The sequence below is a fragment of the Malassezia vespertilionis genome, chromosome 7 (assembly GCF_029542925.1).
Source record: "Malassezia vespertilionis chromosome 7, complete sequence".
Classification (NCBI taxonomy): Eukaryota; Fungi; Basidiomycota; class Malasseziomycetes; order Malasseziales; family Malasseziaceae; genus Malassezia; species Malassezia vespertilionis.
This window is the reverse complement of record NC_079253.1, coordinates 36,156-61,673: the sequence shown is the minus strand read 5'-3', so window position 1 is coordinate 61,673 and position 25,518 is coordinate 36,156. Positions and strand designations below refer to the sequence as shown.

Genomic DNA, 25,518 nt, shown 5'->3' with positions numbered 1-25,518 from the left:
TCTAGGCACGCACAAGCGTGAGCATAAATTTGGTGTCGTTCACTTCCTGCTCCTCCTCAAAGACAATCTCAGCTCCTTGTGGCATCGTGGCTGCTCTTTTTGGCGCACGGCGGATATTGCGCGTAAAAACATCTGTCTGCGACTGCATCACCTCGTCAAGAGCATCGCTCATGCCAGAGGTGAAGCGATAGAATGCATCAATCTCGTCGGTTGCTTGCAGCCCAGCCTTTTTACGCAGCCGCTGGATACGGTTGATGACATCGCGCGCGGCGCCCTCGGCCTCGAGTTCGGGGTAGATCTGGGTATCGAGCAAAACAACAACCGATCCATCCGTATCGCTCGTCATGTTGCCCGAAAGCTGCTCGGCATTGACGTAGCGCTGTGTCCGCAAATCGCCCTTACCGAGCGTGATTCCTTCGATGAGAAGCGAGCCGTGTTGCATGTAAGACTTGGCGTCCGCCGAGGAAGCATTGTCGAGCCCTTTCTTGACCTTGCCCATATCCTTGCGCAGCTTCTTTCCAAGCGTAGGCCAGTCTGCAAGCAGTTTGAAGTTCACCGCACACTTGTCTTCGTCGCTCGTGAGCACAAGATCGCGGACATTGAGCTCTTCCTGAACATATGCCGCAAGCGACTGCACATCGTCGAGGTACTGCTGGTCACTGTGAAAAACAATGAGCTCCTTGAGGGGGACACGCAGCGGGAGATTCTTTTTCTCGCGCATCGCACGGCCCAACTCAATCACACTCTGCAGAGCGCTAAAGCGGCGCTGAATGATAGGGTCCATGTATACTTGGCGCGCCTCAGGGTACGGCAAAAAGTGGACGGAGCGAGCGTCGATGCCCTCATCCATCGAAGCCGGCTTAAACTTGCGCAGGCCCTGGTACAAGTTCTCGGTGATGAACGGCGTGAAAGATGACATGGTAATGCACACAGTCATGAGCGTTTCAAAGAGCGAGTTGAGCGCTGCAACGGTATCCTTCTGGCCGCTCTCGCCCTTGAGGCGTCGGCGATTGAAGCGGATGTACCAGTTGGTCAGCTCGTTGATCATGGTCAGGAGACGGGGAACAACGGTGTAGAGGCGGTAGTTGGTCATTTCCGTGCGCACAAACTCGAGCAAACTCTGGCACCGCGCAAGGATCCAGCGGTCCATTACGTTCGCAGACAGTGCTGCGTCGGGATTGTACTGGAAATCGAAGCCCGTATCTTTCTTGAGGAGTGCGACTTGGGCAAGGAAAAAGCGGAAACTATTGAGCCAGGGCAAAAAGACGGATGCAATGACGTCCTTGACACCTTCCTCGCGGAAGCGCAAGTTTTCAGCGCGCACAATTGGCGAGTTGATCATGTAGAGACGCACGGCGTCGGCACCGTAGCGGTCAATGACCAGGTTAGGGTCGGGAAAGTTGCGCAAAGACTTGCTCATCTTCTTGCCATCCGCAGCAAGCACCAGCCCAGAGGCAATCAAGTTTTTCCAGGGTGCAGTTCCGTGCAGGTGGACGCCAAGAATCAGGAGCGTGTAAAACCAGCCGCGCGTTTGGTCAACACCCTCCGAGATAAAGTCGGCGGGGAAGCTCGCCTTGAACTGCTCCACGTTCTCAAAAGGATAGTGCGCCTGTGCATACGGCATACTGCCAGACTCGAACCAACAGTCGAACACCTCTTCAACACGGCGCAAGTCGCCCTTGCCTTGCGACGAGGGAATTGTGATTTGGTCTACGTGGTCGCGGTGCAAGTCATCAATGTTTTGCACGCCGGACCGCTGCTCGAGCTCGGCAATAGACCCAATGCACACAATCTCCTCCAAGTCCTCACTCACCCACAAAGGCAGCGGCGTGCCCCAATAGCGGTTGCGGCTCACGTTCCAATCGCGCGCATTCGCGATCCAGTTGCCAAAGCGGTTGTCGCCGATCGACTGCGGCACCCAGCGGGTATTGTTATTCGCCTCGATCAGCTGATCGACAATCGGTTCCACGCGGACGAACCATGCAGGGATTGTACGGTAAATCAATGGCGTTCCAGACCGCCAGCAAAATGGGTACTGATGGCGCACGGTGGTCTGCACAATCAAGCGGTCGCGCTGCTTGAGGTCCTTGATGATGGCCTTGTCTGCATCCTTTACATACATCCCCACGTACTCATGCACAGGCTCGAGGAAGCGGCCAGACTCGTCCAGTGGGTTGGGCGGCACACCTTCCTTGCTAATGACGCCGTTCTCGAGCGCAATACGGTAATCATCGTCACCAAAGGCAGGCGCTTGGTGCACAATACCTGTACCCGTGTCCGAAGTTACGTACACGTTAACAAGCGCTCGAAACGCCGTGTCTTTGTACTGCTCGTAATAGTAGGGGAACAAGGGCTGGTACTTGATGTTGCCGAGCTCCTTGCCTTTGTAACTCGCAACCTTTTTAATCTTGGCTTTCTTTGGATCTTTGTACACAGTGCCAAGCAGCTTTTCACAGAGAATAAAGTGCCGAGCACGCTCCTCGTCCCATATCTTGACATAGTCGAGGTCAGGGTGTACACAGATAGCCAAATTCGAGGGCAACGTCCACGGTGTCGTCGTCCACGCAAGGAAGGACGTGTCGGGCTCATCTACAAGCGTAAATGCGATGGTCACGGCGGGGTCCTGTACCTCCTTGTAATTACTGCCGGCCTCAAAGTTGGACAGCGGCGTGGTCAGTGCGTTGGAGTATGGCATCACACGCAGGCCACGGTACACTTGGCCTTTATCGTACAAGGTCTTAAAGACGCTCCATACAGACTCCATAAAGTTGCTGTCCATGGTCTTGTACCCATTGTCAAAGTCGATCCAGCGACCCACTCGCTCGACCGTGGCGCGCCACTCTGCTTGGTAGCGCATGACAATTGCGCGACATTCTGCATTGTATTTGGCAATACCCATGTCGAGAATGTCCTGCTTGCCAGATACGCCAAGCTTTTTGTCGATCTCGTACTCGACGGGCAGGCCGTGGCAATCCCACCCAAAGCGGCGGTCGACATAGTGGCCAGTAGTAGTCGCGAAACGAGTCACAATGTCCTGGGGTTAAGGGTAGCACGACGTACTTTAACAGTGCCGGCAAGCAAGTGACCGTAGTGCGGCAGGCCCGTAGCAAAAGGTGGTCCATCGTAAAAAGAGAATGGCTTTTGGCCTTTGCTGTTGGCCAGCTGCGTTTGGAATGCGTCAATGGCCTTCCAGTAGGCCATCACATCCTCTTCCTGCTTCGCAAAATTAAACGACGTAGTTGCTGCGGTAAGTACTTGATGTGCGTTACGTACGATCATGATCCGGGAACGTGGCTTGCGCGCTCGCCATCGTTGCCTGCTGCTGGAAGAATCGAGCAAGAAGGTGTGTAGGAAAGAAGCGGCGGACAATTGTGTCACGTGCTGCTACGCTTGCGGTACTGTTGCGGGATAAACAGTGGGGATCAGAGAGCGAACATGGCGGGGCTGGCTCTCTGCAGAGGCATCGCACCTGCGGCTTGGACGAATAGCATCAATTTCGCGCAAAAGCGCCTAAGCAATACTATAAAATTCTTGGTCGGCATGCACCGTCACCGGCATGCAATTCAAGACGTGCAAAGCCCATACCATGCACAAGAAAGTACTTCTCACATTACATGGACGAGGCACCGGTAATAATGTCGATAAGCTCGTTGGTAATCGCGGCTTGACGACCACGGTTGTAGAGCAGGTTAAGATTGGTAATCATTTCACCAGCGTTCTTCGACGCATTGTCCATGGCGTTACGTTTACTGTTGATCTCAGAAGCATGGCCCTCGACAAGCGTAGCAAATACGGTATTGGTAAAGGAAAACTCAGCGAGGTCCTTGGCGTTCGACTCATCCATCTCGTACTGGCTGATCTTGGGCGCATTCAGGAGCGCGCCCTCGGTATACACCGGCAAAACGACAGACTCGAACGAGATCGAGGAGACGTACTTGTTGTAGATAATGTTGACCTTGTCCACGGGAAGCTCCGACTTCAAGATCGTGTCCGTAATCGCAAGCGCATCCTCATACGTGGGGATGTCCTTGCCGATCTGGTTAAAGGAGAGCGCCATTTCCATGGGCAGCGCACGCGAAAGCTGGGACTTGCCCTTCTCACCAACGGTTACCACATACGGGCTTTCGCCACCCTCCTTCTTGATTGCACCAACGACCTGGCGGGTCTTTTTCGAGAGCGCGGAGTGGATACCACCACAAAGACCCTTATCAGAGGACATCACGATAAACATCTCGTGGCCCTTCTTCTCCGCGTCGGGCGAATCCTGTGCATCCGATTGCACAAAGATCTCGTTGCTGGCTTTGCCGTAAGCAATCGCAGCGTCCATGGCGCGCTGCGCGCGGCCAAGCTTTGTAGCAGCAATCATTTTCATCGACTAGAATCCATTACGTGCAAATCAAGCACAATACATGTCAGTATATCTGTCACACACACAAGCCGCGCGATCGTACCTTGGTAATCTTTTCGATGTTCTTGACACTCTTCACACGCTGCTCGAGCTCACGGAGCGAGGCCTGCGCGGCACCGCTCGAGTGGAAGCCAGCTACAGACACCGCGGAGCTACGCGCACCAAAAGTAGTCGACGCAGTGGCAGCAAAAGGCCTAGAAACAACACGAGCAATCATCACCTGCACCAAACGTCGTAGTCGAGACAATCTCTATCAACCTGCCAGCGCTCCCTCGCGCCCGAGCCGGGCTGCGCCGGGTATGTTATCACGTGACCAACACGTGGCACTGCGGCAAGAAGGAGCCGTCGAGCGACACTTTTTGTCTCAGCATGTCTACGGAGGAGCTTGTCAAGGGCACGCCGCCTGCGCAGGAGTCTGCGCAGGATGTGTCGGACTTGTTTGGCGGAATGAAGAAAAAGAGCAGTAAGAAGAAGAAACTCCCGATGGACTTGGACCTTGATGCTGTATGTATCGTGGCGTTGCGTGACTCACACCAGGCGCTGCAAGACAAAGAAACGCCTGCTCCCCTTGCAGAGGCGGAGCCAGCGAAGGACTCTGTTGTAGCTTTGGAGGAGCCAGATAAGGAATCTTCTGTGGCCCCGGAGGAACCTGCTTTGGATGCCACACCTGCTGAGGGCGACGAATTTGATTTTGGCGAGCTCAAGAAGAAGAAGAAGAAGAAAAAGGCGGCTTTTGATATAGAGGAGTTCGAGAAAGAACTTGGCGGACAGGTGGACCAGGACAATGCTGACGATGATTTGGACGACCCATTCGCACCGGAGAAGTCGGACGACACGACCACGGCCAAGACCGATGATGTGGAAGCTTGGCTTGGTAGCGACCGAGACTATACGTACCAAGAGCTTCTTGGTCGTTTTTTCAAGACACTGCGCGTGCAAAACCCGGCACTATCGGGAGAAAAGAAGAAATACACCATGGTGCCGCCCGTCGTTCAGCGCGACGGCTCGAAAAAGACCGTGTTCGCAAACGTGTTGGAAATTTGCAAACGTATGCATCGTCAGCCAGACCACGTCATCCAGTACCTGTTTACCGAATTGGGTACCGTTGGCTCTATTGATGGATCGCAACGGCTCGTCATTCGCGGTCGGTTCCAGCCGAAACAAATTGAAAATGTGCTGCGGCGGTATATCGTCGAGTACGTAACCTGCAAAACGTGCCGCTCGCCCAACACACTCTTGACAAAAGAAAACCGTATCTACTTTATGACATGTGAGTCTTGCGGTTCTCAGCGCTCGGTCAGCGCAATCAAGACCGGTTTCCAGGCACAGACCGGGAAGCGTAGCAAGATGCGCCAGCAATGAATTGTACTTGTTTGTAGCAACGATGTATTTTGGGTGCAAAAGATACAGTACGTGTATACAGTATACATTCCCGAGGGTATATGCTATTCACTATCGGAACTTGCGTAGCCCACCAAGACTGTCGCATCTGTTGGTATCGTTGCCTGAGTGGAAAGAGGTGTGCTTGTTTCCGTGGTTGGTCCCAGGTCCGGTCCCATTTCCGGGACCTGCAGCGACATGACTTGGATCTGACCACGGCGCTGGTTCGCTGCGTATACGTCCTTGGGCCACACCTCCAGCTCCAGGTACTCGACAATAGCGTGCCCTGTCGGCAAGCGCCGCAGCAGCGCGTCGATACTCAGGTCTGGCTCCACGTATACGTACGTAGAGTACAGCTGCACGTTTTCTGTCGTAGGCGCAATACGACCCGTCCGGAATTTCGACACAGTATCAAGCACATGCTGCGGCACGAGTGGCTCCGATGCTTTGGGCGGCGCACTGTCCAATACGCTGTGTTGCTCGAGCGCTGCGCCTTTTCGCGACCACCAATCAAGGAACCGTGTAGTGCTTTCATTGCGCAGGCGCGAGGGATATATGCGAAGCAGCAATACACAGTCGCGGGACAATGCGTCAGGGATGGATTTGTTTGCGCAATTGTCTGTACTGGTACCTGTCTTTTGTTGCTTCGCGTCGCGCTCCGTGTACGCTGCAAGCTCTGCACGGAAAATTGTATCTATACCCACCGATCCAGCATGACCATGCATGTACAAATCACGCACAGACGCATCGGTTGCGCCACGCCAATGGCAATGTATGGTATACTGCATGATGCGTTTCTTGGCATCCCAACACGTGCGGTTCGTTCGTCGCTTCGACATACCGTCCGGAAGGAGCATGATAGGCAACTTATGGAATGATATTTGCTTGCTTAGCTGCTCGCGGCGATGCTGCGCCGCCGAACTTCGTTTTTTGCCGCGGCGTTCTTCGTCGGGCAGCATGCGCGCATCTGCAAGCTCACGCCCTCTCGAAGCAACTACACGACCCACTTGATTCAGGTAGCTGTAGTCTTGCATCATCTGATTATAATCATAGTCCTGCATCGGTACATAGCGCGCCACATCTGGCAACAGCAGCGATTTAGGTGGGCCAAGTGTCGGCTTTGCATACTCGGTACGTTTACTCGCACACACCTCGCTTGTCTTGTGTGATTGAAAGCAATCAAAGGAGCATGCTGTCGCTGTACAAAATGGGCATTTATACTTAGATACGGGCGCTGCACAAACTGCACACGCAAGTGTCCGTGCAATGGGCATGAGCGTCAAAAAAAAACGTGGAGGTGCGATTAGCTACAAGAAGCGACTCGTTTTGCGGCAAATGCTACGAGTGCGTAAGCGCGTACGCCGCGATGCTTTCTTCACTGGGCGGTGGTCTGGGTAAGTTTGTATGGACGTACCTGCTGGAAACGCTGCATGCGCTCCTGCTTCCTCTTCTCCTCGTCAGCATTGACAAGCCCGAACCGCTCTGCGCGGCGCTGCCGCTGTGCAAGTTCCTCCTCCTATGGTTAGTGCATTGCGTAATACATACCGAGATTTTCGGTGCAGGTGCGACAGGTGCGGCCTTCTTGTTGCTCGTCTCCTTGGTCTGTGCGGGCCGCTCACGCTTTCCGTGTAGTTGGCTGTGCGCACGCTCCACCGTAGCTTTGCCCTTCTCCGGAACGCCGTGCTTAGCCACATGCTCAATTTGCTTTTCCAGCTCGTCAATAGGCTGGCCAAAACGCAGCGCACGCGTCTTGCGCTTCTCAAGCTCGGCAAGGTATGCCTGCTTCCGCGTATCTTCGCCGGTTTCGGCAGCGGGCGCAGTGGCCGACGCAGCAGCGGGAGCGATAGTCTCAGATGCTGGCTCAGTTTGGGGTGCGGATGCTGCGTCCTGCGATTTGGATTCGGGCGCGGGCGCAGTCTTGGCAGCGAGGTCGCTAGGGTGAGTCGTTTCGGCGTACGCACCTCTCGAGTGATTCCGTCGCTGCTGAATTCTCAAGTAACCGCTTAAGTAAGTCTGGCTTGTTGCCTGTCGTTGGCAAAGACGCCGCCTGAAGCAGCTCCTTGAGTTCGGGAACGCGCAAAGACTGCAGCTTGGCCTCCATGGTAGCAATGCGCCAAGTTTGTGGAGCGTGTCGCGTGCTATTATGTTACGGTGCCTGGTAGGTACAATAGCGCATGGCGCATCATTACGGCTCACGCCATGATGCAGTAAGGAGCTATGCGCGGTCTATCCGTGCGAGGTGACTATGGACGTTGAATTATGCGCCGTGCTCGTGCAAAAAGCGCGCGGCCAGTATGACTCCGAATAAATGCCCACGCAAGCAATGCCAGGACGGCGAGTATATACAGCAAGACGATCGTCTTGTCTTTGGTGGGATCGCGGACTGGGTAAGCAGCGTCAAAACGTACTAAAACACTTGGCCCATACCTGCCCCTCGTACCCGGTTGCAGTATCGTCCTTGGTATCGACAATGGCAGCGCCCTTGCACCCCTCCGCGTTATCCACACAAAACTGTTTCGTGCACGCACTGCACAAATCACCAGGCCTATTGGGAACATAGAGGGGTATCAAGGTTGTATTAGTCGTGAAGCATGTGCACTTGCATACGTGCATCACACGCACGCCTTCACTGTCTGTCGCCCAGTCATTGTGGAATTCGTTGGGCCGCATGTGGTGTGCACAAGCCAAGGGATATTTTATTTTTTCGCATCTACGATCTATTCGCCCATCACTTTTTGCAGCCCAACACGCAACCGCTCAGCAAAGATGGACTCAACAAACTCGCCATCCTGCCGGAACCATTCGCCTGGAGCGTAAGTAATCATGTAGACGTACCGAAGCTCCCAAGCACCACATGATCGTCTTTGCTCCCAAGCACACGACCACCAATGCTGCGTGTATATTTTACGTCTACTGCATACGTCGGGGGAATAAGCACTGGTTTTCCGTCCGCGGCCTTTTTCCCCGGCAGCGTGCTTGGCCCGACACTCGACGCCTTAATCTGCACCCATTCCGTTTCGTTCTGAGGTGAGCGCGCAAGCGCACGCACAATTTCTTTTCCCGTGCGTGAGCCCATAAAAATGGCCACGCCAAAGATGCGCCGTACGAGGAGCTGAATCCCTTGGCACAATACGTAGGCGCCAATACCGGCATACAGGTACTGCTTTGAGTGCTCCCAAGAGATCTTGTACCAGTACGTATAAAGCACCGATACTAGCACCACTGTGGAGCCAATAAATGAGAAGAATGCAGCTAGATCATCCCCTATGTGCGACGCCGTGAATAGGCGCGTCGCGGTCGGCTCGCCATCGCCTTCGTCGGTGTCGCTCCGCACCGATAACACCTGTGGTCAGCGCGTCATATACATACACGCTCAATCGTGTCATCGCACTGAATCTTCAAATCCTTGACGTTCGCAAGGTTGCACACCTGCTTCGCGTCCTGCGCCTTGGCCATAGTGGACGAACAAAGCGCAGCAGCGCGCAGCGCCAAGCACGTGATAGGGTACTGGGGTATCGTTGCTACCGCGGCTACGTAAAGTCGCCCCAGATGTCGGCAAAAGCATCGTTGGACGCGGGCGTGGCTCCGGCAGGTTTTGGGGCGCCCCATATATCCTGTGTTCCTGTAATGTCCATGTGCGGAGACGCACTTTCTAGCGCCGGCGCGCCAAAATGCCCCATTGGCGCGGCTTCCTGGCTAAAGGCGGAGGGCGTGGCGGCAGGGCGCGGCGCGGAAAAAAGGCTCAAAATATCCTGCTTGCCTTTAGATCCCAGCGTAGACCGTACCGAGGTCTGCGTCTGCGTGGCATGCGCCGCCGAGCCTGCACTGTCGTCCCAGTCCAAATCAAAGAGGCCGCCGGCGCGCGTAGGAGGCGCGTTAGCCGCAGGCTTCGGCGCCAGCGCAGACGTATTCGACACTGCTGGAGGAGCGCGTGATGCTGCAGGTGTAGGTGCAGGCGCTGCATCACCCAACAAATCCAGCAGCGCATCCGACTTGGTCGGCGCGACAGACTTCGGCGCGGCGGCTGCTTCTGCATCCAACGTTCCAGCACCTGCACTGCCAAGCAATGCAGAGGGATCTTGCGGTGGTGGCCCTTGAATTGCCCAGCGACGCGCCTCGTACTTGCTCCGGATGAAACTCTCTATTTTGTGATCCGGCGGAACGTGCCCAGGCTTCAAGTGTGCTTCCCAGTACACGTTCACAAGCTTGTTTCCCCAGTTACGCATTGAATCCATCTGCTCCATCGTCCACATGTCAAGATCAATCGACTTGACGCGGCTAATGTGCGTACCCATACTTCGGTGAATGCCCGAGCACCGAATGCACAAAAAACACCCAATATTCCACGATGCCCAACGTGTATCGTTGCGCTTGCAGTCCGCGCACACCTTGTTGTCCGGCTGCTTCACCATGCTGCGTAGTGCACGCGCATTTGCATCCGCTTCAGCACGCGACTGCGGCTTCCGACTCGCATACGACATGGCCAATCGTCAAGTCCTAGCGACCAGGCGGACGAGGATTGCGTATCACGTGACCATTATGCGCGCTCGTCCACAGACGCCACCAGCGTTGTCCACCGCTCACTTTGATGACATCTACTCCGTGCGTGTGCTGTGCTCGCTGACTTTAGTCCTACTGCGTTAACCGGAAACAACAAGCCAACGTTAACTGGATCCAGAATCAAGCAGAGGAAGGGTGCCGTAAAGTCGCAAGCCAAGTTCGAGCCCGACGTTTTTCGCAACTCGCTCTACAAATACTTTGACACCATCCACGAAGGCGATTGGGATGGATATTTGAGCGCACTTGACAAGGCTGGAAATACGCTGGACTATCGCAAATATGCCGACCAGCTCTTCGAGATCTTGTTTGTCGGGGGCCTGCTTGCTCCGGGCGGCTCGTTCGTCGAGGACAACGCGCCACAGAGCCCTTTTTCGATTTCCGCGGCGAAGAGCGACAGCATTGAGGATGTGCGTCCGTACGTGGAAGTGATTGAGAAGATGGTGCGTCGCTACAAGTTTCTCCAAAAATCGCTCGAGGATTCCACCATGCCAGGAATTCTGCAGTATATCAACCGCTACAAGCCCGAGCAAGTCGCAAAGCTTGCAACCGCATGCTCATTATCGATACAGACGGGCCTCACGAATGCAAGCATTCTAACCCCTTTGCAGAAAGACTACCTGACCAAAGACGACCTTGCGCTCAGCTTTATCACGCAAGTTTTCCGTGCGTTTTTGAAGAACCAGAGCATGGAACAGCTCTCATCTGCGCTGCGCAAAGGCGGAATCCGCGACTGGCTGCTCTTCTTTCCTCCGCAGAAACGCTCGAGCCCCGGTGCTGTCCCGACCTACTTCCGTTCCGTCGAACTTCCGCAGGTCTCAGATTATTACATGCGCCGCCAAAACAAGGAACTGCGCGAGCAGACGTCGGCAGACCTTGCTGCCCTGGTCAGCGCTGAAGGAAGCACCAAGGAGGAGATGGCTGAGATGCTCAGTGAACGCAACAAGACGCTCGGACTTAGTCCCGAGGAGTTTGTCGTGGTCGTATTCGAAGGCATCGTCCGCGGCATCGACGCCGATGCCAAACAAGACCAGCTCGAGATGATCCTGCCCAAAGAGATCGAGCGCTTTGCCGGTGTACTCGAGCCATTTGCATCCAGTGCGCGCGCGCAAATCACATTGATCAACACGATCCAGCTGCATTGTTATACGGACACGCGCGTGTTCAAGTCGTTTCCCAACTTGCTCAAAATTTTGTACAATGAAAATGTGCTATCGGATCAGGCCATTATTTACTGGGCTCAAAAGGGCGCTAAGCCCCAAGGTAAGCAGCACTTTTTGAAGCTTGCCGAACCGCTGGTCAAGTTCCTCGAAACCGAGGACAGCGATGACGAAGACGAGTAGACTACATAGTACGGACAAATCATCTCGGCCGGCACTGTTGACACGCGCGTAAATAATTCCGGACGCGACGCGCACACAGAAAAGCAACTATACAGTGTTGCGCTGCGCCAACATGAGCGGATCGGCGCAGGACCCTGTCGTACTTGCTCCGGACTCTAGCCCTATACGCGACGCGCAGAATACCATGCGCCGCGGGCTTGAGGCATTCCAGTACCGTGGCCCCGGCGCCGTCGCGCCGGCATTTCATTCGGACGTTTCCTCCGAAGCAAGCCATCTTTCCGACACGCGGCCCAGCAGCGACGAAAGCGTGCCAAAAGTCATGCCACGGCCTGCTACGTACGCGCCGTCTGAGAGTATTATACAGATCAAGGCAACGCGTCTTTCACGTCTGTTTTCGAGTTACTCAGTGGCGGAATGTACCGAGGTGCTGCGCCAGTCGAATTACGACCTCGGCGAGGCAATCGAGAAATTAAGGCCCAAGATGGTTGCGCCACCACCGATGCCTGTTCTTGCTCCTGCGCCCGTGCAGGCACAGCGTCGGCCTGCGGCTCGTCCGCCTTCCAAGAAACCGGCAAAACGTCGCGCACGCATGGACTCGGACTCGGACAGCGATGCGTCTATCAGTCTTGACGGTGCATCGACCGACGAAGAGGTCTACGGGGATACAGATGAACGATATGCACATCAGCAACAAAGCGCGCTAGGATGGTTCAACCAGGTCAACGAGAGCGGCCTTGTCGATAGCATCAACTGCTCCTTGGACCAGGCCAACACCATTGCACGCTTGCGACCATTTGACTCTGTAGACGACGTCTACGAGCGCCTTGGCGATAAAGCCGCCAAAGGCGTATCGCCCCGCCTCTTTACCAATTGTGTGGAGCTTATGGCGGGATACATGGAAGTCGACGAAGTGCTGGCCAAGTGCGAAACAATTGGCTCCGAGCTGCACGAGGCGATGCGCCACTGGTGCTCAGAGAGCACTGCGGATGATTCTTTGGGCGCACTAAACATTGCCGAAGTCAAGCGCAACGGCACGATAGAAGACGAAAATTACTTGCAAGAACAACCGTCTAACCTGGCAAAAGACGTCGTGCTCAAAGACTACCAGCTTCTCGGCGTCAGTTGGCTGAATCTCATGTACCGCAAACACACCTCGGCAATCCTTGCAGACGAGATGGGTCTTGGCAAGACGGCACAGGTGATCTCCTTTTTTGCGTACCTCAAGCAGCAGGGCGTGCGCAAAGGACCGCACCTTGTCATTGCGCCCTCCTCCGTGCTGGAAAATTGGTCCAGGGAATTTCAGCGGTTTGCGCCTTCGCTCCGTGTGGAAGTATACTACGGCTCGCAGGCAGAGCGGCGATTGCTCCGCAGCGATTTGAAGGCGCGCGACAACTATGATGTGATGCTCACGACCTACGACATGGCCACCGGCAGCTCCGACGATCACGGCTTCCTCCGCAAGCGCGGGTTCGACGTGTGTGTGTTTGACGAGGGACACATGCTCAAGAACCGCAAATCGCAAAAGTACGCCAAGCTTTTGCGGATCGTCGCACGCTGGCGCCTGCTCCTGACCGGCACACCGCTGCAGAACAACTTGCAGGAGCTCGTCTCACTGCTCAACTTCATTCTGCCCGACTACTTTACCGACGCAGAAGAGGCGCTCGCCGCGATCTTCAAGGTCAAGCAGGGCGCAAACACCTCGCAGCTTTCCAAGCAGCGCGTGGAACGTGCAAAACGCATGATGCAACCGTTCGTTCTGCGGCGGCGCAAGCACAAGGTGCTCGATGGGCTCGCGGAAAAGACGGAGCGCGTCGAGTACTGTGCCTTGACCGACGCGCAGCAGGAATTGTATCGCGATGCATTGCAGCGCACGAAGACGGCGCTTGCAGAGGAGGACGCAACACAAAAGAGCAGCGCAAAGGACACGAGCAATGTGCTGATGGATCTGCGCAAAGGAGCAAACCATCCCCTTCTTTTCCGCCGACTCTACGACCAGAAGAAAATAGCCGCGCTCGCCAAGGATTACGTGCGCGAGCCGGAGCATGCAGAAGAGAACTTGCAGCACCTCAAGGAAGACTTCGCGATCAACACGGACGCCGAATTGTCGCTTCTTGCACGATCGTGGCGGAGCACTGCAAAGCATGTCCTTCCCCCGAAAGAATGGATGAACTCGGGCAAGGTTCAGGCGCTGCAGCGTATCATCGAAGAGGCGCGTGCGCAAGGAGACAGGCTTCTTATTTTCAGCCAGTTTACCTCCATGCTGGATATCCTGTGTGTGTGCTTAAAGCATCTCGGCGTTCCTTACCTCGGCTTCACAGGGCAGACGCATGTGGGCGACCGCCAGCACATTGTCGACCACTTCACCAACGACCCCGACATTCCTGTGTTTTTGCTTTCCACACGCGCCGGCGGTTTGGGCATCAATTTGGTCGCGGCAAATTGGGTCGTCTTGTTTGACCAAGACTTTAACCCGCAGAACGACAAGCAGGCCACCGACCGTTGCTACCGCATTGGCCAGACAAAGCCCGTCCAAGTGATTAGGTTGATCAGCCGCGGGACGATTGACGAGGATATTCTCGCGCTTGCCGGTCGCAAACTAGAGTTGGCCGAGCGAGTCAGTGGGGAAAACGACGAGGAAGATGCAGGCGAGGTGGTCGAATCGGAGATCAAGGGGCGTTTGGCCACATCACTGCTCTCCCAGGTACGCGGTCGCTTGGACGAGGCAAATAGGACGTAGTCGGCGCTGCTAGCAGCGCCGCAATAGGCGTAGCGTCGAATACCGCACGCATTCTCCAGCACCGGCAATCGCAACGTGCCGAGGCATCCAACATGTGGAGGCTGATCGCTCTCCCCTCACGGCCATGTCGCAAGAGAAGCAAACATTTGCGCAGCAAGACAAGCTGCCCAAGCTGCCAATCCCAGATTTGGAAGAGTCGTGCAAAAAGTATCTTAAAAGCTTAGAGCCTCTCCAGACGTTTGAGCAGCATGCCGCCTCAAAAGCGGCTGTGGCCGAGTTTCTCCAAAACGAGGGTCCGAAACTGCAGGAGGAGTTGATCGAATATGCCAAGACAAAACACAGCTATATTGAAGAGTTCTGGGACGATAGTTATTTGATGGGAAATGACAGTGTAGTCCTGAACTTAAACCCCTTCTTTATCCTCGAGGACGAGCCTGATCCTGCGCGCGGAACACAGCTGCGCCGTGCGGCGAATCTGACGCTAGCAACGCTCGCGTTTATACACGACCTGCGCCACGAAACGCTGCCGCCGGACAATTTTCGGGGCGTGCCGCTTGACATGTTTCAGTATACGCGTCTTTTTGGCATGGCGCGAATTCCATCGACAAACGGTTGCCGCCTCGAGCTCCACGAATGGGCGCGGCACATGGTGGTGGTGCGTCGCGGCCGATTTTACTGGTTCGACGTGCTCGATCCCAATCACTGCGCGCTGTTCACCGAATCCAGTCTTGTGGCGACGCTGCGTGCAATTGTCCGTGATGCCGACGAGTTGGGCACCAAGGTCTCAGACGAGGCCTTGGGCGTGCTGAGCACGGAAAAACGGCGTACATGGTCCATCCATCGGCAGACACTGGAGCGAAACTCACATAATCGCGAGTGCCTCAAGACGATCGATTCGGCGCTTTTTGTTTTGTGTCTCGATGACGTCGCGCCACAGAGTGCATCGGAGCTTGCCAACAACATGCTGTGTGGTACATATGCGCTGCAAGATGGCGTCCAGACCGGTACCTGCTTGAATCGCTGGTATGACAAGCTGCAGATCATTGTGTGCGCGAACGGCACGGCGGGTGTGAATTTCGAGCACTGCTCTGCGGATGGCCACACGGTGCTTCGATTCGTCGCGGATATCTACACAGAGCTGATTTTTCAGTTTGCGCGCTCGATACATCCCCAGACTGGGAGTCTGTTCCAGGCTAACGCCAGCCCCTATGCCCGTGGACTTTCGCGCAAGAAGGGCTCTGCGCCGCTGGATCAGCATTTGGTGCAAGAAACGCTATTTTGCACTACGCCGCGCCGCCTAGAATGGGCGTGGACAGATGCAGTAAAGTACAGCGTGCGGTATGCAGAAATGCGCTTGTCCGACCTGATATGCCAGAATGAGAGCGCAGTGCTCGAGTTTGACGGATACGGCAAACATTTTATCACTAGCCATGGGTTTTCTCCCGACGCATTTGTCCAGATGGCGTTCCAGGCGACGTATTTCTCCTTGTATGGTCGGCTGGCTCCGACCTACGAGCCTGCCATGACCAAGTCGTTCTTACGCGGGCGTACAGAGACAATTCGAACCGTGCAGCCGGAAGTGCTCACATTTGTGCAAGCTTGGAGCGACGTCAAAGCGCCGCTCCAAACCAAGCTCAGCGCCTTGCGCAAGGCATGTGTGCAACACACCAAATGCTCCAAAGAGTCTGCCTCCGGTCATGGATTTGACCGCCACTTTTACGCCCTGTCCTGCTTGTGGCAGCTTTTGCACGGCGCAAAGGATGCGCCGAAACCCAGCTTGTTTGCCGACGAGGGGTACGACCTTCTCAACCACGTCGTGCTCTCCACCTCGAACTGTGGAAATCCAGCGCTGCGCATCTTTGGATTCGGGCCCGTCGTACAGGATGGGTTTGGGATTGGGTACATTATTCACGAGAACCGCTTGACAATCTGTGCCTCGTCCAAGCATCTGCAGACGCAGCGTTTTCTTGATACACTGCGGCAGTACTTTTACAGCATCCAGCGCGGCTTGGTCGAGGCATTCAAATCCGCCAACGTCCAGCCGAACCAGACCTATGTCGACCACGCTGGAAACGAATGCGACGCTCGCACCGGCCTTCCCATCAGCACTTTGCGCCGTGGTCCGGACGAGCTGGCCAATGGAGAGGCAGGTCACACAGGGTATGTATTGCATTGTTGCTCACAACAGCTACTCGTTTTACGGGGACGCTTCCGACGAGAGACTTGCGCACTCGCAAGGTATGCTGCACCACGCCGACGTGGGCAAGATGGTGTTCGTTAGCGAGTATGACTAGGTATGCAGCAGATCCATGTAGCGTGCCTTGCGGAGTGGGTCTATCACAGCAAGTTTTTCTAGCAAAGCACGCGACGCATCTTCGAGCTCGTTTCGTGTGGCTGCTTCGAGCGCGTCGCCATGGAGCAAAACCAGCTGCTGCTTGTAGTGCGCAAGGGTCTGCATGCACCATTTGCTATCTGGCTCGAGCTCCAAAAGCTCTGCAATCACCTGGATTTGTGCGTCGAGGGTGCGCTTTGTCGGCGCTTGCGACACAAGCCACCGGTGGTAAATCCAGATGCTCGAATCACCAGGATCCGTGTACATTGCCTGCTGCAAAAGCTCAAACTCTTTATCACGCTCCTGGATGCGCATCGTTTCGTCAAGGCCTTGTGCGTCCCAGATACGTGGGATGAGCTTCGAGCGGTAGTGCCATGCACTGAAATTGCTGAAATTGTGCTCGATTTTTTTTAAAGTGTAGCGCAACTCTTCGTTGGCGAGCTCCAAGTGTGCATTCTTTGCTTGTGTGGATAAGGCTGGCGACGATAAGGAGCTTGGAAAGGGCGGGATCGTTTGCTGCTCTTGCTCGTCCCGCACCATCGCCGCGGCTAGTTCGGCAATTACGTAGCGCCTGTAGTTCCACCCCATGAAATTTCGCGGGTCCATCCCAAGCATCATATCCACCAAACTCAGCTCCTGGCGCCATTTCCGTTCTGCTTCTTCAGAGGGTAATGATTCGAGACACCATCGTCGGTGATTCCATAACCAGTACACTTTGGGGTGCGTGCGCATACTCTGCTGCGTGAGCGCCATATCTTGGTCTAACAGCTGCTCTTTTCGCGATGGATCGTGTGCAAACATGTCCTCCAAAATTTCACGCCGATAGTTCCATACAGAATAGTATTCGGGGTTCACCGTAAGGAGCGCCGTCGTACTTTCCAATGCTTCCTCATGCTTGTCGCCTCGGTTGCGCTATCGTCAGTTTACTGCATGCGTACATGTTCTCTATACTTTGTTTCCAGCCCATTGTATGTATCCAGCTTCTGACGCTCCGCTTCGCGCTGTGCGGCGATCTCTTCTGCAGACAGCGTACCCGTCTGGACTCTGCGGACGTTGTGCATCGTGGCAGTGGAAAAGCGCTTGTGGAGGTGGATGGCGAATTTGGCGAAACGGCACCTGTTTTTCTAAGTGCCGGCATGGACGAGGAGGATGAAGATTGGCTCGCGTCGGACCAGGAGAATGATGCGCAGGAACGGAGGGGCCAGACAGAGATGGAACAGCGCGACCGTTTGAAAATGCAGAAAGACTTTTACAACGTACGTCGTAACACAGCTGATTGTAGATGGGCTACCGCGAAGGACTCGACGAAGGCAAGATGGAGGCGATTCAAGCTGGATTTGACCAGGGCTACAACGAGACTGGCGTGCCTATTGGCAGTGTGCTTGGAGAGCTGCGTGGAGAGGCAGACGCAGTAGCGTTCCTCCTTGCCGAGCGTTCCTATGGCAAGGAGCTTGGCGGCACTCAGCACGACGCGCGCGAAAAGCTCGCAGCACTGCGCGCCACACTCGCGCACGCTACATTGGACGACCTCGCTGAACCTGACTGGGATATAGTAGAGCACGAGCTTGCACACCACTCTGCGGAAGACGCACCGACCGCCTTGGCCAAGATGCAGCAGGCGTACAATGCACGGCCAGACTTGCTTTCGCAGTACAAAATCGAACTTGCCGAACTAATAGTGACCCTCTTGCCGCAATTGTAATATATATCTACTTGTTTCGTGCAGTACAACCATCGCATCCGCATCTCCATTCCCTGCACATGTACTTTTCTTCCACCATGCCCGCCCCCGAGACCGTCCAGACTGTGCTCTCGCTTGCCTACGTGGGCATGCTCGTGGGCGTGGCAGCGATCCTGACGCGGCGCGCTGGGCAACACCTGCTCTGCCGCGCACAGGCGCTCTACTTCTGGCTTGTTTTTGACGCATTGATTCACGTGTTCTGTATGTGTGCATGGCCGCTAACGTACAGTGGAAGCGCCATTTGTGTGGCTGTCCATGGATGGTCGTACAGTGAATACCTCCCATGGCTTTTTTGCCTCCGTCTGGCAGGAATACAGTCAGGCCGATACGCGCTGGGGAGTCGCTGACGCTGGAATTGTCGCAGTAGAACTACTCACCGCGGCTTGTACGGGCCCTTTGGCCGCCTACACAGCGCGGCTTGTGCGCCGCAAGGATGCACGGTACCATTTCTGGCTTGTCTTGCTATGCACTGCCGAATTGTACGGTGACTATGTAGGTCTCCTGATATGCTCACCACAGATGACGTTTGTCCCTGAATGGATGTCGGGGAGTAAGGTGCGCGGCAGTTTTCATTGACCCGCTAGGCGTTGAATACAGCGAATCCACTGCATTTGTGGCTTTATTTAGCGCTCAGCAACAGGTACGTCGTCTCAACAAAAGTGTCGCGCAGGCTGACAAAAAAATATTGTGGGGTAGCGTCTGGGTACGTCGCACAAAAGCACAACAGACTCACGATGCAGGTGGTTGTGCCCGCATGCTTGCTGTACAGCAGCGGAAGTAGGTTGTTGGCGCTCGCAACGCAACACACAGAAAAAACAGAGTAACAGGAATGAATGGGGCGCATCTATACGTAGCAAAACATCGACAAGTATACGAACGGGCCGTCGCGGCATATTAGTACAGGGGTTCAGGTACACAGCTTATTAGAAACGTGCTGGAATGTTGCGGCTCCCAACTGCCATGGCATCAAACTTTTGGGCAGACTCTTCAAGTATTGCATCGATTTCAACGTCCTGGCTAGCTTGTGGTGGGTTCATCTTCATCTGCACAGACTGGCTAAAGTTTGAATCAATATAGTCACATATATTCGTAGGCGGTGTTACAGGTGGTGCTGCCGTTTGCGGCTTGTCGAGGACACCAAACGGTAAGCTGTCCTGCGCATCTTCCGGCGCATACCACCGGTCCCACAAACTTTCAAATTGGTCTGAGCCTGACTGGATATCAAATAACAATGATCCTAACCGTTGCTTCAGTCGTGCTGTGTCCAAGCTCTTCCCGCACAATCCGTGCGAGTGTGTACCGGGTTGGGCAAATGCCATCAGGGCGGCGTGGTTGGCGTACGTTTCATCAGAGCATCCAAGTTGTACGGGAGCAGAGGCAGAAATTTGTGGTAGTGCTGCTGCCAAGTCTCCTTTCTCGATATTTATCATAGTAGTCCCACAAAGAGAGAGATGTGCTAGCAAAGTCGGATTGGAATCAATCCATTGATTGCTGTGGGGCGTGGGGTAGAGAGCCGAAGTGCTCCGAGGCACTGGAGATCAACTGCCGCGTTTAAATAAAGTGGCCCAATCAGAAAAGTGTTGGGATATGAAATTGGGTCCGAGCTTTGCTATGACGCGATGCCTGCAGCCTGTTTCCATTGGGGCAAGCGCTCGTACATGAATTTCTCCAATTTCACGGCAGACTTTGCGTAGGGGGAGGATGCAGGATTATACAACTTACAATTGTCAAAAACTGGGACAAGGTCAGCATGCGCAAAATGACATACCAAGTTGAGCGTCGGCGACCATATCGTCGACCGTTTGATACTGGTTGTTCTCGAGCTTGGCCTCCATCGTGGAAAGATCCATCGGATTTGTAATGACCGTATAGTAGTCGGGCACATCGTTAGCATTCACGGGCGCGACAAATGGCCACGAACTGGCGTGACCATTGAGCTCCACAAGGATGTGCCGCATCGCCGTAAAGTGCGGGCCGCGTTGCGAGCGGCGATTCAGCTCGTCCATTGCTGGCGTCCATCCTGTCTCACGCAAGCCCGGCACCTCGCTGGGCTGTACGGTGAGCTCCAATTTTCCAGAGTTTAGTGTGTTCGGTTCTTTTTCATCACGTTCCTTGAACGCGTCCAAACCGGGGTATACGACGTGGGAGTGCGAAAAGCTCCGGATGCGCGCCTGGATCAGGCGTTTCTGGTCCGCAAGGAATTCTTGTACTTGCAGGTACCGGATGCGGGGGACCATGGAGCACTGCATTAGCGTGCCGCCCTCGTAGTCCTTGATGTAACCAACCCAAACGGATCGTGAGAGCGTAATTTCCTTCGTAAATCCCTGTTTCTTGAAGTAACCAATGGCATAGTTATCTGCATACGTGAGAAAGTACTTCACCGGTGACGCGTCCTTGACGTGGTCTTTCAAGTGGTTCATCAGGTGCGAGCCGTAGCCTTTCACCTGCTCTGTGCTCGCTATTGCACAAAATACAATCTCGGCAAACTCACGGTGTGGAAATGGCCGGTAGGTAATGCCTCCTACAACTTGGAGCCCGCGCTTGACGATTGCCATACTCCAGTGGTTTTTGTCCAGCACGAGCCGCGTGATATATTCGCGCGGCATTTTTGGCAGCTGCCGCATAAAAATGTTTTTCAAGCCCGTCAAAATTACCATCGATTCTGGCTTCGCATCGTTCGTTACCACGCGGAACTCGATCAAGCCCGTGCGTTCCTCTATCACGGCTGGCTTTTCGCGCCGCGGGGGCTCGTTACACTCGCTCTTCACTGCTTCTTGCTTCGCTGGCTCAACCGTATCGGGCTCCATTTTGACTTCGACAGAGTCCAATTCGACATGTGCCGGAGACGTCTCCTGCTTGCGCTCCGCGACGCGCCGCCGTTTAGATACACGGCCCGCTGGAGGCGCTAGAGTGAGTAGCTCGGTGCAACGTACAGAGTTCGTGGCTTTTGCTTTTAGACCGCGTAGCTCCTACCTCAACAATGTCGTTATCATCTTCTATTGATGGCACAGTGCTGCTTTCAGACCCATGTTGTACTGCTGGCGCCATGCTACTCGGCGAAGCACGACGCGGATCCCAAGAGGCACGTATATCACGTGACTATATTCTACAAACACTATGCATTAGAGCTGCAAGAGATCCTGCGTCGGTGCTGGGGTGCCGGTGGTCTGCTGATTAAAAAGGCTGTGCCCAAAAGTACTGGAGGGCTCAAATGGTTTGATCCCTGCAAGTGTGGCAGGCAGTGTCGATTGGCCGGTGGGGCTGAATGCGGCGTGTCCAAGGCCCGTTGCTTGTGCCTGAAGGCCCGACGCACCTGTACCGAGCGGCGAGCGCAGGCCCATTTGCAGCGACTGCTGGCCTTGTGCGCCGAACTGTCCGACGGAGGAGATGCTAGAGCTGCGGCCCGTGCCAAGGACCGGATGCTGCGCGCCAAGGACCGGATGCTGCGCGCCAAGGCCTGTGCTCGAAGAGCTAAAAGAGCCAAGTCGCAGGTTGGTTGGCTGCGCGCCAAGACCTTGCGCTCTTCCGAGTCCGGTATGGAGGTTGGGGAGATTGGTACCGAGGCTGCTAGAGAGGTTTGAGAGCCCGGTCAGTTGGGGTCCTATGCTTTCGGACTGCAGTCTTGGCGCGCCGCTGTTTAGCTCCGTGGCTTGTGCACCCATTATTGCGCCCGATTGCGAATCGCGCGGTGCGCCGGTGTGCGACAAAGCGCCCACATCAAGTGCATTTGCTTGTTGTTCCGGTGCACTAAACGCATTTGCAAGATTCGTGGACTGCGCGGGGAGCTGAACAGGTCCCTGGGCACTATTCGGCGCTTGTGGACGTGCAAACTCGGAAGCGATACTGCTCAGCATACCTGTTTGTTGTGGCGCCAAGTTGCTTTGTGCACTCGGTTCTAGCTCCTCTGACTGTATCTGTGTCCCAGCCCATGCATTGCGTGCCATATCGTTCAGTGAAGGCTGCTTTGGCTGCTGAACCACTGGCACAGGCTCCTCAAAGTCACTTGGAATCGAAAACGGATTCATCGAGCCCGTCTTTTGCGTCTTGAGCCGCGCAGGCGCAGGTGCAGGTGACTCTTTGGGCGGCTCAGATAACGAGACGTTGCGCTGCGTTGCTTCGGGCCGCGAAAAAGCAGTGTGCTCTGTTGGCATTCCAGTTGGCTCTTTTTGTACGGGCATCGCTGTGTGCATGCCCGTGCTTTGCGCTTGCATCGTTCCCTGTGTTGGGACCGAAAAAGATGCGTTGCGGGTTTGCGCGCCGGACGTCATTGACCTTTGCCCAAAAATGGAGTCGAACGGTGTGGTGGCCATTGTATGCTGTGGCATCAGTGGCGCTTGTCCTGTATGCATCGGCTGCATTCCAAATGGGTTGTGCCCAGTCGCTTGCTGCTGCATCATCGGCATCGCGCCGGTAGGCATCATCCCCATCGGTGCGAATGGATTGAATCCGGTGGGCTGTGCACCGAACGCAGCGTACCCTCCAGTCGGTGTCATTTGCATACCATACCAATCCGGCTGTGCATTGAAGCCTGAAAAAGACGCGTACGCGGCTTGGAATGGTGTGTTGTTTGGTTGCTCAAGTGACTCAAAAAAGTCGTCAAAGGCAGAGAGGTTTGGTTTGGTGCTCGCGGGCGCGCTTGGCTCTTTTTGCGGCGCTGCGTCCTTGTCTAGGTGCTGTGCCTGCTCCACCTCACGCTGCACAGGCGCAGTACCCGAGGCCTTGGAGTTCTGTGCCGCCGTCCTGCTGCCGCTTCTTTGCTCGCGATTGCGCTTGTACTCTTCGCGGTTCTTATCAAAGTTGGGATCGTTTAGGTAATCTTCCAACGCACCAGCAAGCTCGAGCGGTGCATGATTCAAGTGCGGGATTGCTTCACGCAGTACCGGCGATGCACGCCGCGCCATATCCAGGAACGAGACAACACGCTCCGTCTGCCACGCAAAGCGGCGGTACAGCTCCAATGACCGCTCCGCATCGCGCGCATTCATATCGAAATAGTGCTGGAGCATATTTATAATGCCTTCGTTCATGCCCATGTAATGTGCGAGCATGTCTTTCAATGTCATTTGCAATGCAGACAATGTCAGTGGATCCTGCACTTCCTCGGTAAAGAAACTGCACTCTAGCGCCGATTTCATCACACGCTGGATCAGTGCAATTTCGCGCAAAAGCCCTTTGGAAACGCTCATCTTGCGCAGCTTTGTAAAGCGGTCTCGCTGACTCGCCTGTACAACATCGTAGCCAAGCTCATTAAATGCCACAATCCTGCTCTCCAAGTAGGTGGCATAGCGAGCCAAAGTCTTGGAGTACGTGTACTCCATTAGTCCGCCCGTCGCGGCACGCTGCAGGCGCAGCGCACTGGGATCGCCCGCGAGGTACGAGAGTACAGTGAATGAATTCTTCGACCGCAACAGCGAGTGGACTACAATCAGCGTTTTGAACACCACCGTGCTGCTCGGATCCTGAAGGCGATAGGACAGTGACCGGAACACGGACTGCAATGCATGCTCACTAGTCGCCGGCGCCGCCAGAATTGGGTGCATGTACTTAGGCTTTGGAAGCTCCTGCTTAGGCTTTGTCGCTCCTTTGACTAACTTGTCATAACTGCCCGTCAGTAATCCAGCGTCACATACTTGGACATTGCGCTAGGACGTTGTAGGATCCAACCCGCGCCGTATCAGGGCCGACGGGGAAATATGCAAATACAGTCCAGATTGGGCACGCGCGCTGGATCTTGACCTTGCGTCTCCATGCGATGCCGGATGTGAGCGCATCCAACTTTCCGCCTCCTGGCGCACGTTCGCCAGGGTCGTCGCCAAGTCCGTCCGGCATTCGCATAGCACCATTGCCTGCGCCAATCTCGCGAGCACGGCTTACATTTACACATCTGCTGGGGCTCCTGCCGGCCGTTGCTATCCTCGGCGCAGTAGTCTATGCCGCAATCAGTGCGACGCGCAATGTATGCAATCTGCGGCTGCTGTACCCCGATGCGCCAGGTTCTGTGTGTTTGCCGCTCATGGATGTACCCGTGGTGTTGTTTTTTGCGCTGGGCGGTGCACTGTGCTGGTATGCAGCGTATGCAATGCGGCCAGTCGTGTGGGATGTCACGCATTATATTGCGCATTTCATTGCAGGCTTGTTTCGGTGCATTGTGTGCATAAACCCAATGGTTGACGAAAATGCGACGGCCACGACAGGCGTGTTCACCGCGCTTTTGCGCTCGGTCGTGGACGAGGCGCTGCGCCTAATGGGGCTGGAACTGTGCGTGATTGTAGTGATCGCATTGGCATGGAAGGAGCAGCACGAGCGTCTGATTGATCCTCCTGCACGCCTGTTGGAGGCTTGCTGGGTCGCGATTGACGATCCGCGGTTTCCTATTGCACTATGGCTTGGCGCTGGCTGGGGCATGGCAGAAGTTGTGGCTGGGACCTGCCAGCTGGGCAAGTTTCTGCCCATGTTTCGTATCCTGGAGAGTCCGTCGCCGCGGCTCGGCGAGGGCGATCTACTGGGCGATTACGTGTACCAGGAAGACGAAGACGAGGAAGAGCACTTGTCGACCAACAACCAAGGTTCTGGAGACGAAGAGGAACTCGATTTAGACGAGTTAATTTTAATTCGCGAAAAGACGGAGCTGGAAGAGCAGCTTGGCGAGCTTCTCGAAAACGTCTCGCCAGTGACAATTGCACTGTGGCGCATCGATAGCGTGCTATGGAACGTTGGCAGCACACTTGTTCTCGCTTCCTCTATGACATATGCACAAGGATGCTCGTCAGATACATCACCAATCGGCCAGGCCAAGCCCTACGCATTTCTTCCTTTTCCCTCGCTGCGATCCATGCAGGCCACATTGTTGGCACTGGTTGCCATACATACCGTCGCTGCGACGATTTGGATGCTTGCGTTGCCGCATCTCAGACTACTCAGTGTCACTTACACGTCCATGCTTATAGGACTGGCCCTCTTGTCCGCAGGCCTCGGCCTGTGGGGCGCATTGCTGTAGACCCGTAATTTATTCGAGCGCCT

The 25,518-nt window shown here is 55.0% G+C and overlaps 14 protein-coding genes across 14 annotated transcripts; 6 read left to right on the top strand and 8 right to left on the bottom strand.

Moving 5' to 3' along the window:
* Position 1: 1 nt before the first annotated feature.
* On the bottom strand, positions 2 to 3,279 carry ILS1 (isoleucine--tRNA ligase; the record flags this gene model as incomplete). Its single annotated transcript, XM_056208124.1, has 2 exons — positions 2 to 3,034; positions 3,061 to 3,279. The coding sequence occupies 2 exons, from the start codon at positions 3,277 to 3,279 to the stop codon at positions 2 to 4; spliced, it is 3,252 nt and encodes a 1,083-aa protein (XP_056064099.1).
* A 331-nt stretch (positions 3,280 to 3,610) lies between these two features.
* Positions 3,611 to 4,625, bottom strand: ATP3 (atp3 gamma subunit of the F1 sector of mitochondrial F1F0 ATP synthase; the record flags this gene model as incomplete). Its single annotated transcript, XM_056208123.1, has 2 exons — positions 3,611 to 4,375; positions 4,452 to 4,625. 2 exons carry the CDS (start codon positions 4,623 to 4,625, stop codon positions 3,611 to 3,613), a joined length of 939 nt encoding a protein of 312 aa, XP_056064098.1.
* Positions 4,626 to 4,777: 152 nt separating this feature from the next.
* On the top strand, positions 4,778 to 5,770 carry SUI3 (translation initiation factor eIF-2 beta subunit; the record flags this gene model as incomplete). Its single annotated transcript, XM_056208122.1, has 1 exon — positions 4,778 to 5,770. The coding sequence occupies one exon, from the start codon at positions 4,778 to 4,780 to the stop codon at positions 5,768 to 5,770; it is 993 nt and encodes a 330-aa protein (XP_056064097.1).
* An 83-nt stretch (positions 5,771 to 5,853) lies between these two features.
* Positions 5,854 to 9,244, bottom strand: MVES1_003304 (uncharacterized protein; the record flags this gene model as incomplete). The annotated part of the gene is made up of 9 exons (XM_056208121.1): positions 5,854 to 6,948; positions 7,203 to 7,304; positions 7,334 to 7,721; positions 7,750 to 7,926; positions 8,135 to 8,171; positions 8,197 to 8,333; positions 8,543 to 8,594; positions 8,624 to 9,131; positions 9,158 to 9,244. The coding sequence occupies 9 exons, from the start codon at positions 9,242 to 9,244 to the stop codon at positions 5,854 to 5,856; spliced, it is 2,583 nt and encodes an 860-aa protein (XP_056064096.1).
* A 74-nt stretch (positions 9,245 to 9,318) lies between these two features.
* AGE2 (ARF GAP with effector function(s)) lies at positions 9,319 to 10,269 on the bottom strand (the record flags this gene model as incomplete). Its single annotated transcript, XM_056208120.1, has 1 exon — positions 9,319 to 10,269. The coding sequence occupies one exon, from the start codon at positions 10,267 to 10,269 to the stop codon at positions 9,319 to 9,321; it is 951 nt and encodes a 316-aa protein (XP_056064095.1).
* Positions 10,270 to 10,376: 107 nt separating this feature from the next.
* MVES1_003302 (uncharacterized protein) lies at positions 10,377 to 11,688 on the top strand (the record flags this gene model as incomplete). The annotated part of the gene is made up of 2 exons (XM_056208119.1): positions 10,377 to 10,390; positions 10,467 to 11,688. 2 exons carry the CDS (start codon positions 10,377 to 10,379, stop codon positions 11,686 to 11,688), a joined length of 1,236 nt encoding a protein of 411 aa, XP_056064094.1.
* A 112-nt stretch (positions 11,689 to 11,800) lies between these two features.
* On the top strand, positions 11,801 to 14,425 carry FUN30 (DNA helicase; the record flags this gene model as incomplete). Its single annotated transcript, XM_056208118.1, has 1 exon — positions 11,801 to 14,425. One exon carries the CDS (start codon positions 11,801 to 11,803, stop codon positions 14,423 to 14,425), a length of 2,625 nt encoding a protein of 874 aa, XP_056064093.1.
* Positions 14,426 to 14,549: 124 nt separating this feature from the next.
* YAT1 (carnitine O-acetyltransferase) lies at positions 14,550 to 16,706 on the top strand (the record flags this gene model as incomplete). The annotated part of the gene is made up of 2 exons (XM_056208117.1): positions 14,550 to 16,585; positions 16,664 to 16,706. The coding sequence occupies 2 exons, from the start codon at positions 14,550 to 14,552 to the stop codon at positions 16,704 to 16,706; spliced, it is 2,079 nt and encodes a 692-aa protein (XP_056064092.1).
* A 9-nt stretch (positions 16,707 to 16,715) lies between these two features.
* BET4 (protein geranylgeranyltransferase type II) lies at positions 16,716 to 17,818 on the bottom strand (the record flags this gene model as incomplete). Its single annotated transcript, XM_056208116.1, has 2 exons — positions 16,716 to 17,669; positions 17,696 to 17,818. The coding sequence occupies 2 exons, from the start codon at positions 17,816 to 17,818 to the stop codon at positions 16,716 to 16,718; spliced, it is 1,077 nt and encodes a 358-aa protein (XP_056064091.1).
* Positions 17,819 to 17,893: 75 nt separating this feature from the next.
* On the top strand, positions 17,894 to 18,459 carry MVES1_003298 (uncharacterized protein; the record flags this gene model as incomplete). The annotated part of the gene is made up of 2 exons (XM_056208115.1): positions 17,894 to 18,013; positions 18,040 to 18,459. 2 exons carry the CDS (start codon positions 17,894 to 17,896, stop codon positions 18,457 to 18,459), a joined length of 540 nt encoding a protein of 179 aa, XP_056064090.1.
* Positions 18,460 to 19,421: 962 nt separating this feature from the next.
* Positions 19,422 to 19,817, bottom strand: MVES1_003297 (uncharacterized protein; the record flags this gene model as incomplete). Its single annotated transcript, XM_056208114.1, has 1 exon — positions 19,422 to 19,817. One exon carries the CDS (start codon positions 19,815 to 19,817, stop codon positions 19,422 to 19,424), a length of 396 nt encoding a protein of 131 aa, XP_056064089.1.
* A 290-nt stretch (positions 19,818 to 20,107) lies between these two features.
* GCN5_2 (histone acetyltransferase) lies at positions 20,108 to 21,546 on the bottom strand (the record flags this gene model as incomplete). The annotated part of the gene is made up of 3 exons (XM_056208113.1): positions 20,108 to 20,232; positions 20,267 to 21,403; positions 21,432 to 21,546. The coding sequence occupies 3 exons, from the start codon at positions 21,544 to 21,546 to the stop codon at positions 20,108 to 20,110; spliced, it is 1,377 nt and encodes a 458-aa protein (XP_056064088.1).
* Positions 21,547 to 21,620: 74 nt separating this feature from the next.
* Positions 21,621 to 24,136, bottom strand: MVES1_003295 (uncharacterized protein; the record flags this gene model as incomplete). Its single annotated transcript, XM_056208112.1, has 2 exons — positions 21,621 to 24,099; positions 24,129 to 24,136. 2 exons carry the CDS (start codon positions 24,134 to 24,136, stop codon positions 21,621 to 21,623), a joined length of 2,487 nt encoding a protein of 828 aa, XP_056064087.1.
* A 375-nt stretch (positions 24,137 to 24,511) lies between these two features.
* On the top strand, positions 24,512 to 25,495 carry MVES1_003294 (uncharacterized protein; the record flags this gene model as incomplete). The annotated part of the gene is made up of 1 exon (XM_056208111.1): positions 24,512 to 25,495. The coding sequence occupies one exon, from the start codon at positions 24,512 to 24,514 to the stop codon at positions 25,493 to 25,495; it is 984 nt and encodes a 327-aa protein (XP_056064086.1).
* Positions 25,496 to 25,518: the final 23 nt, after the last annotated feature.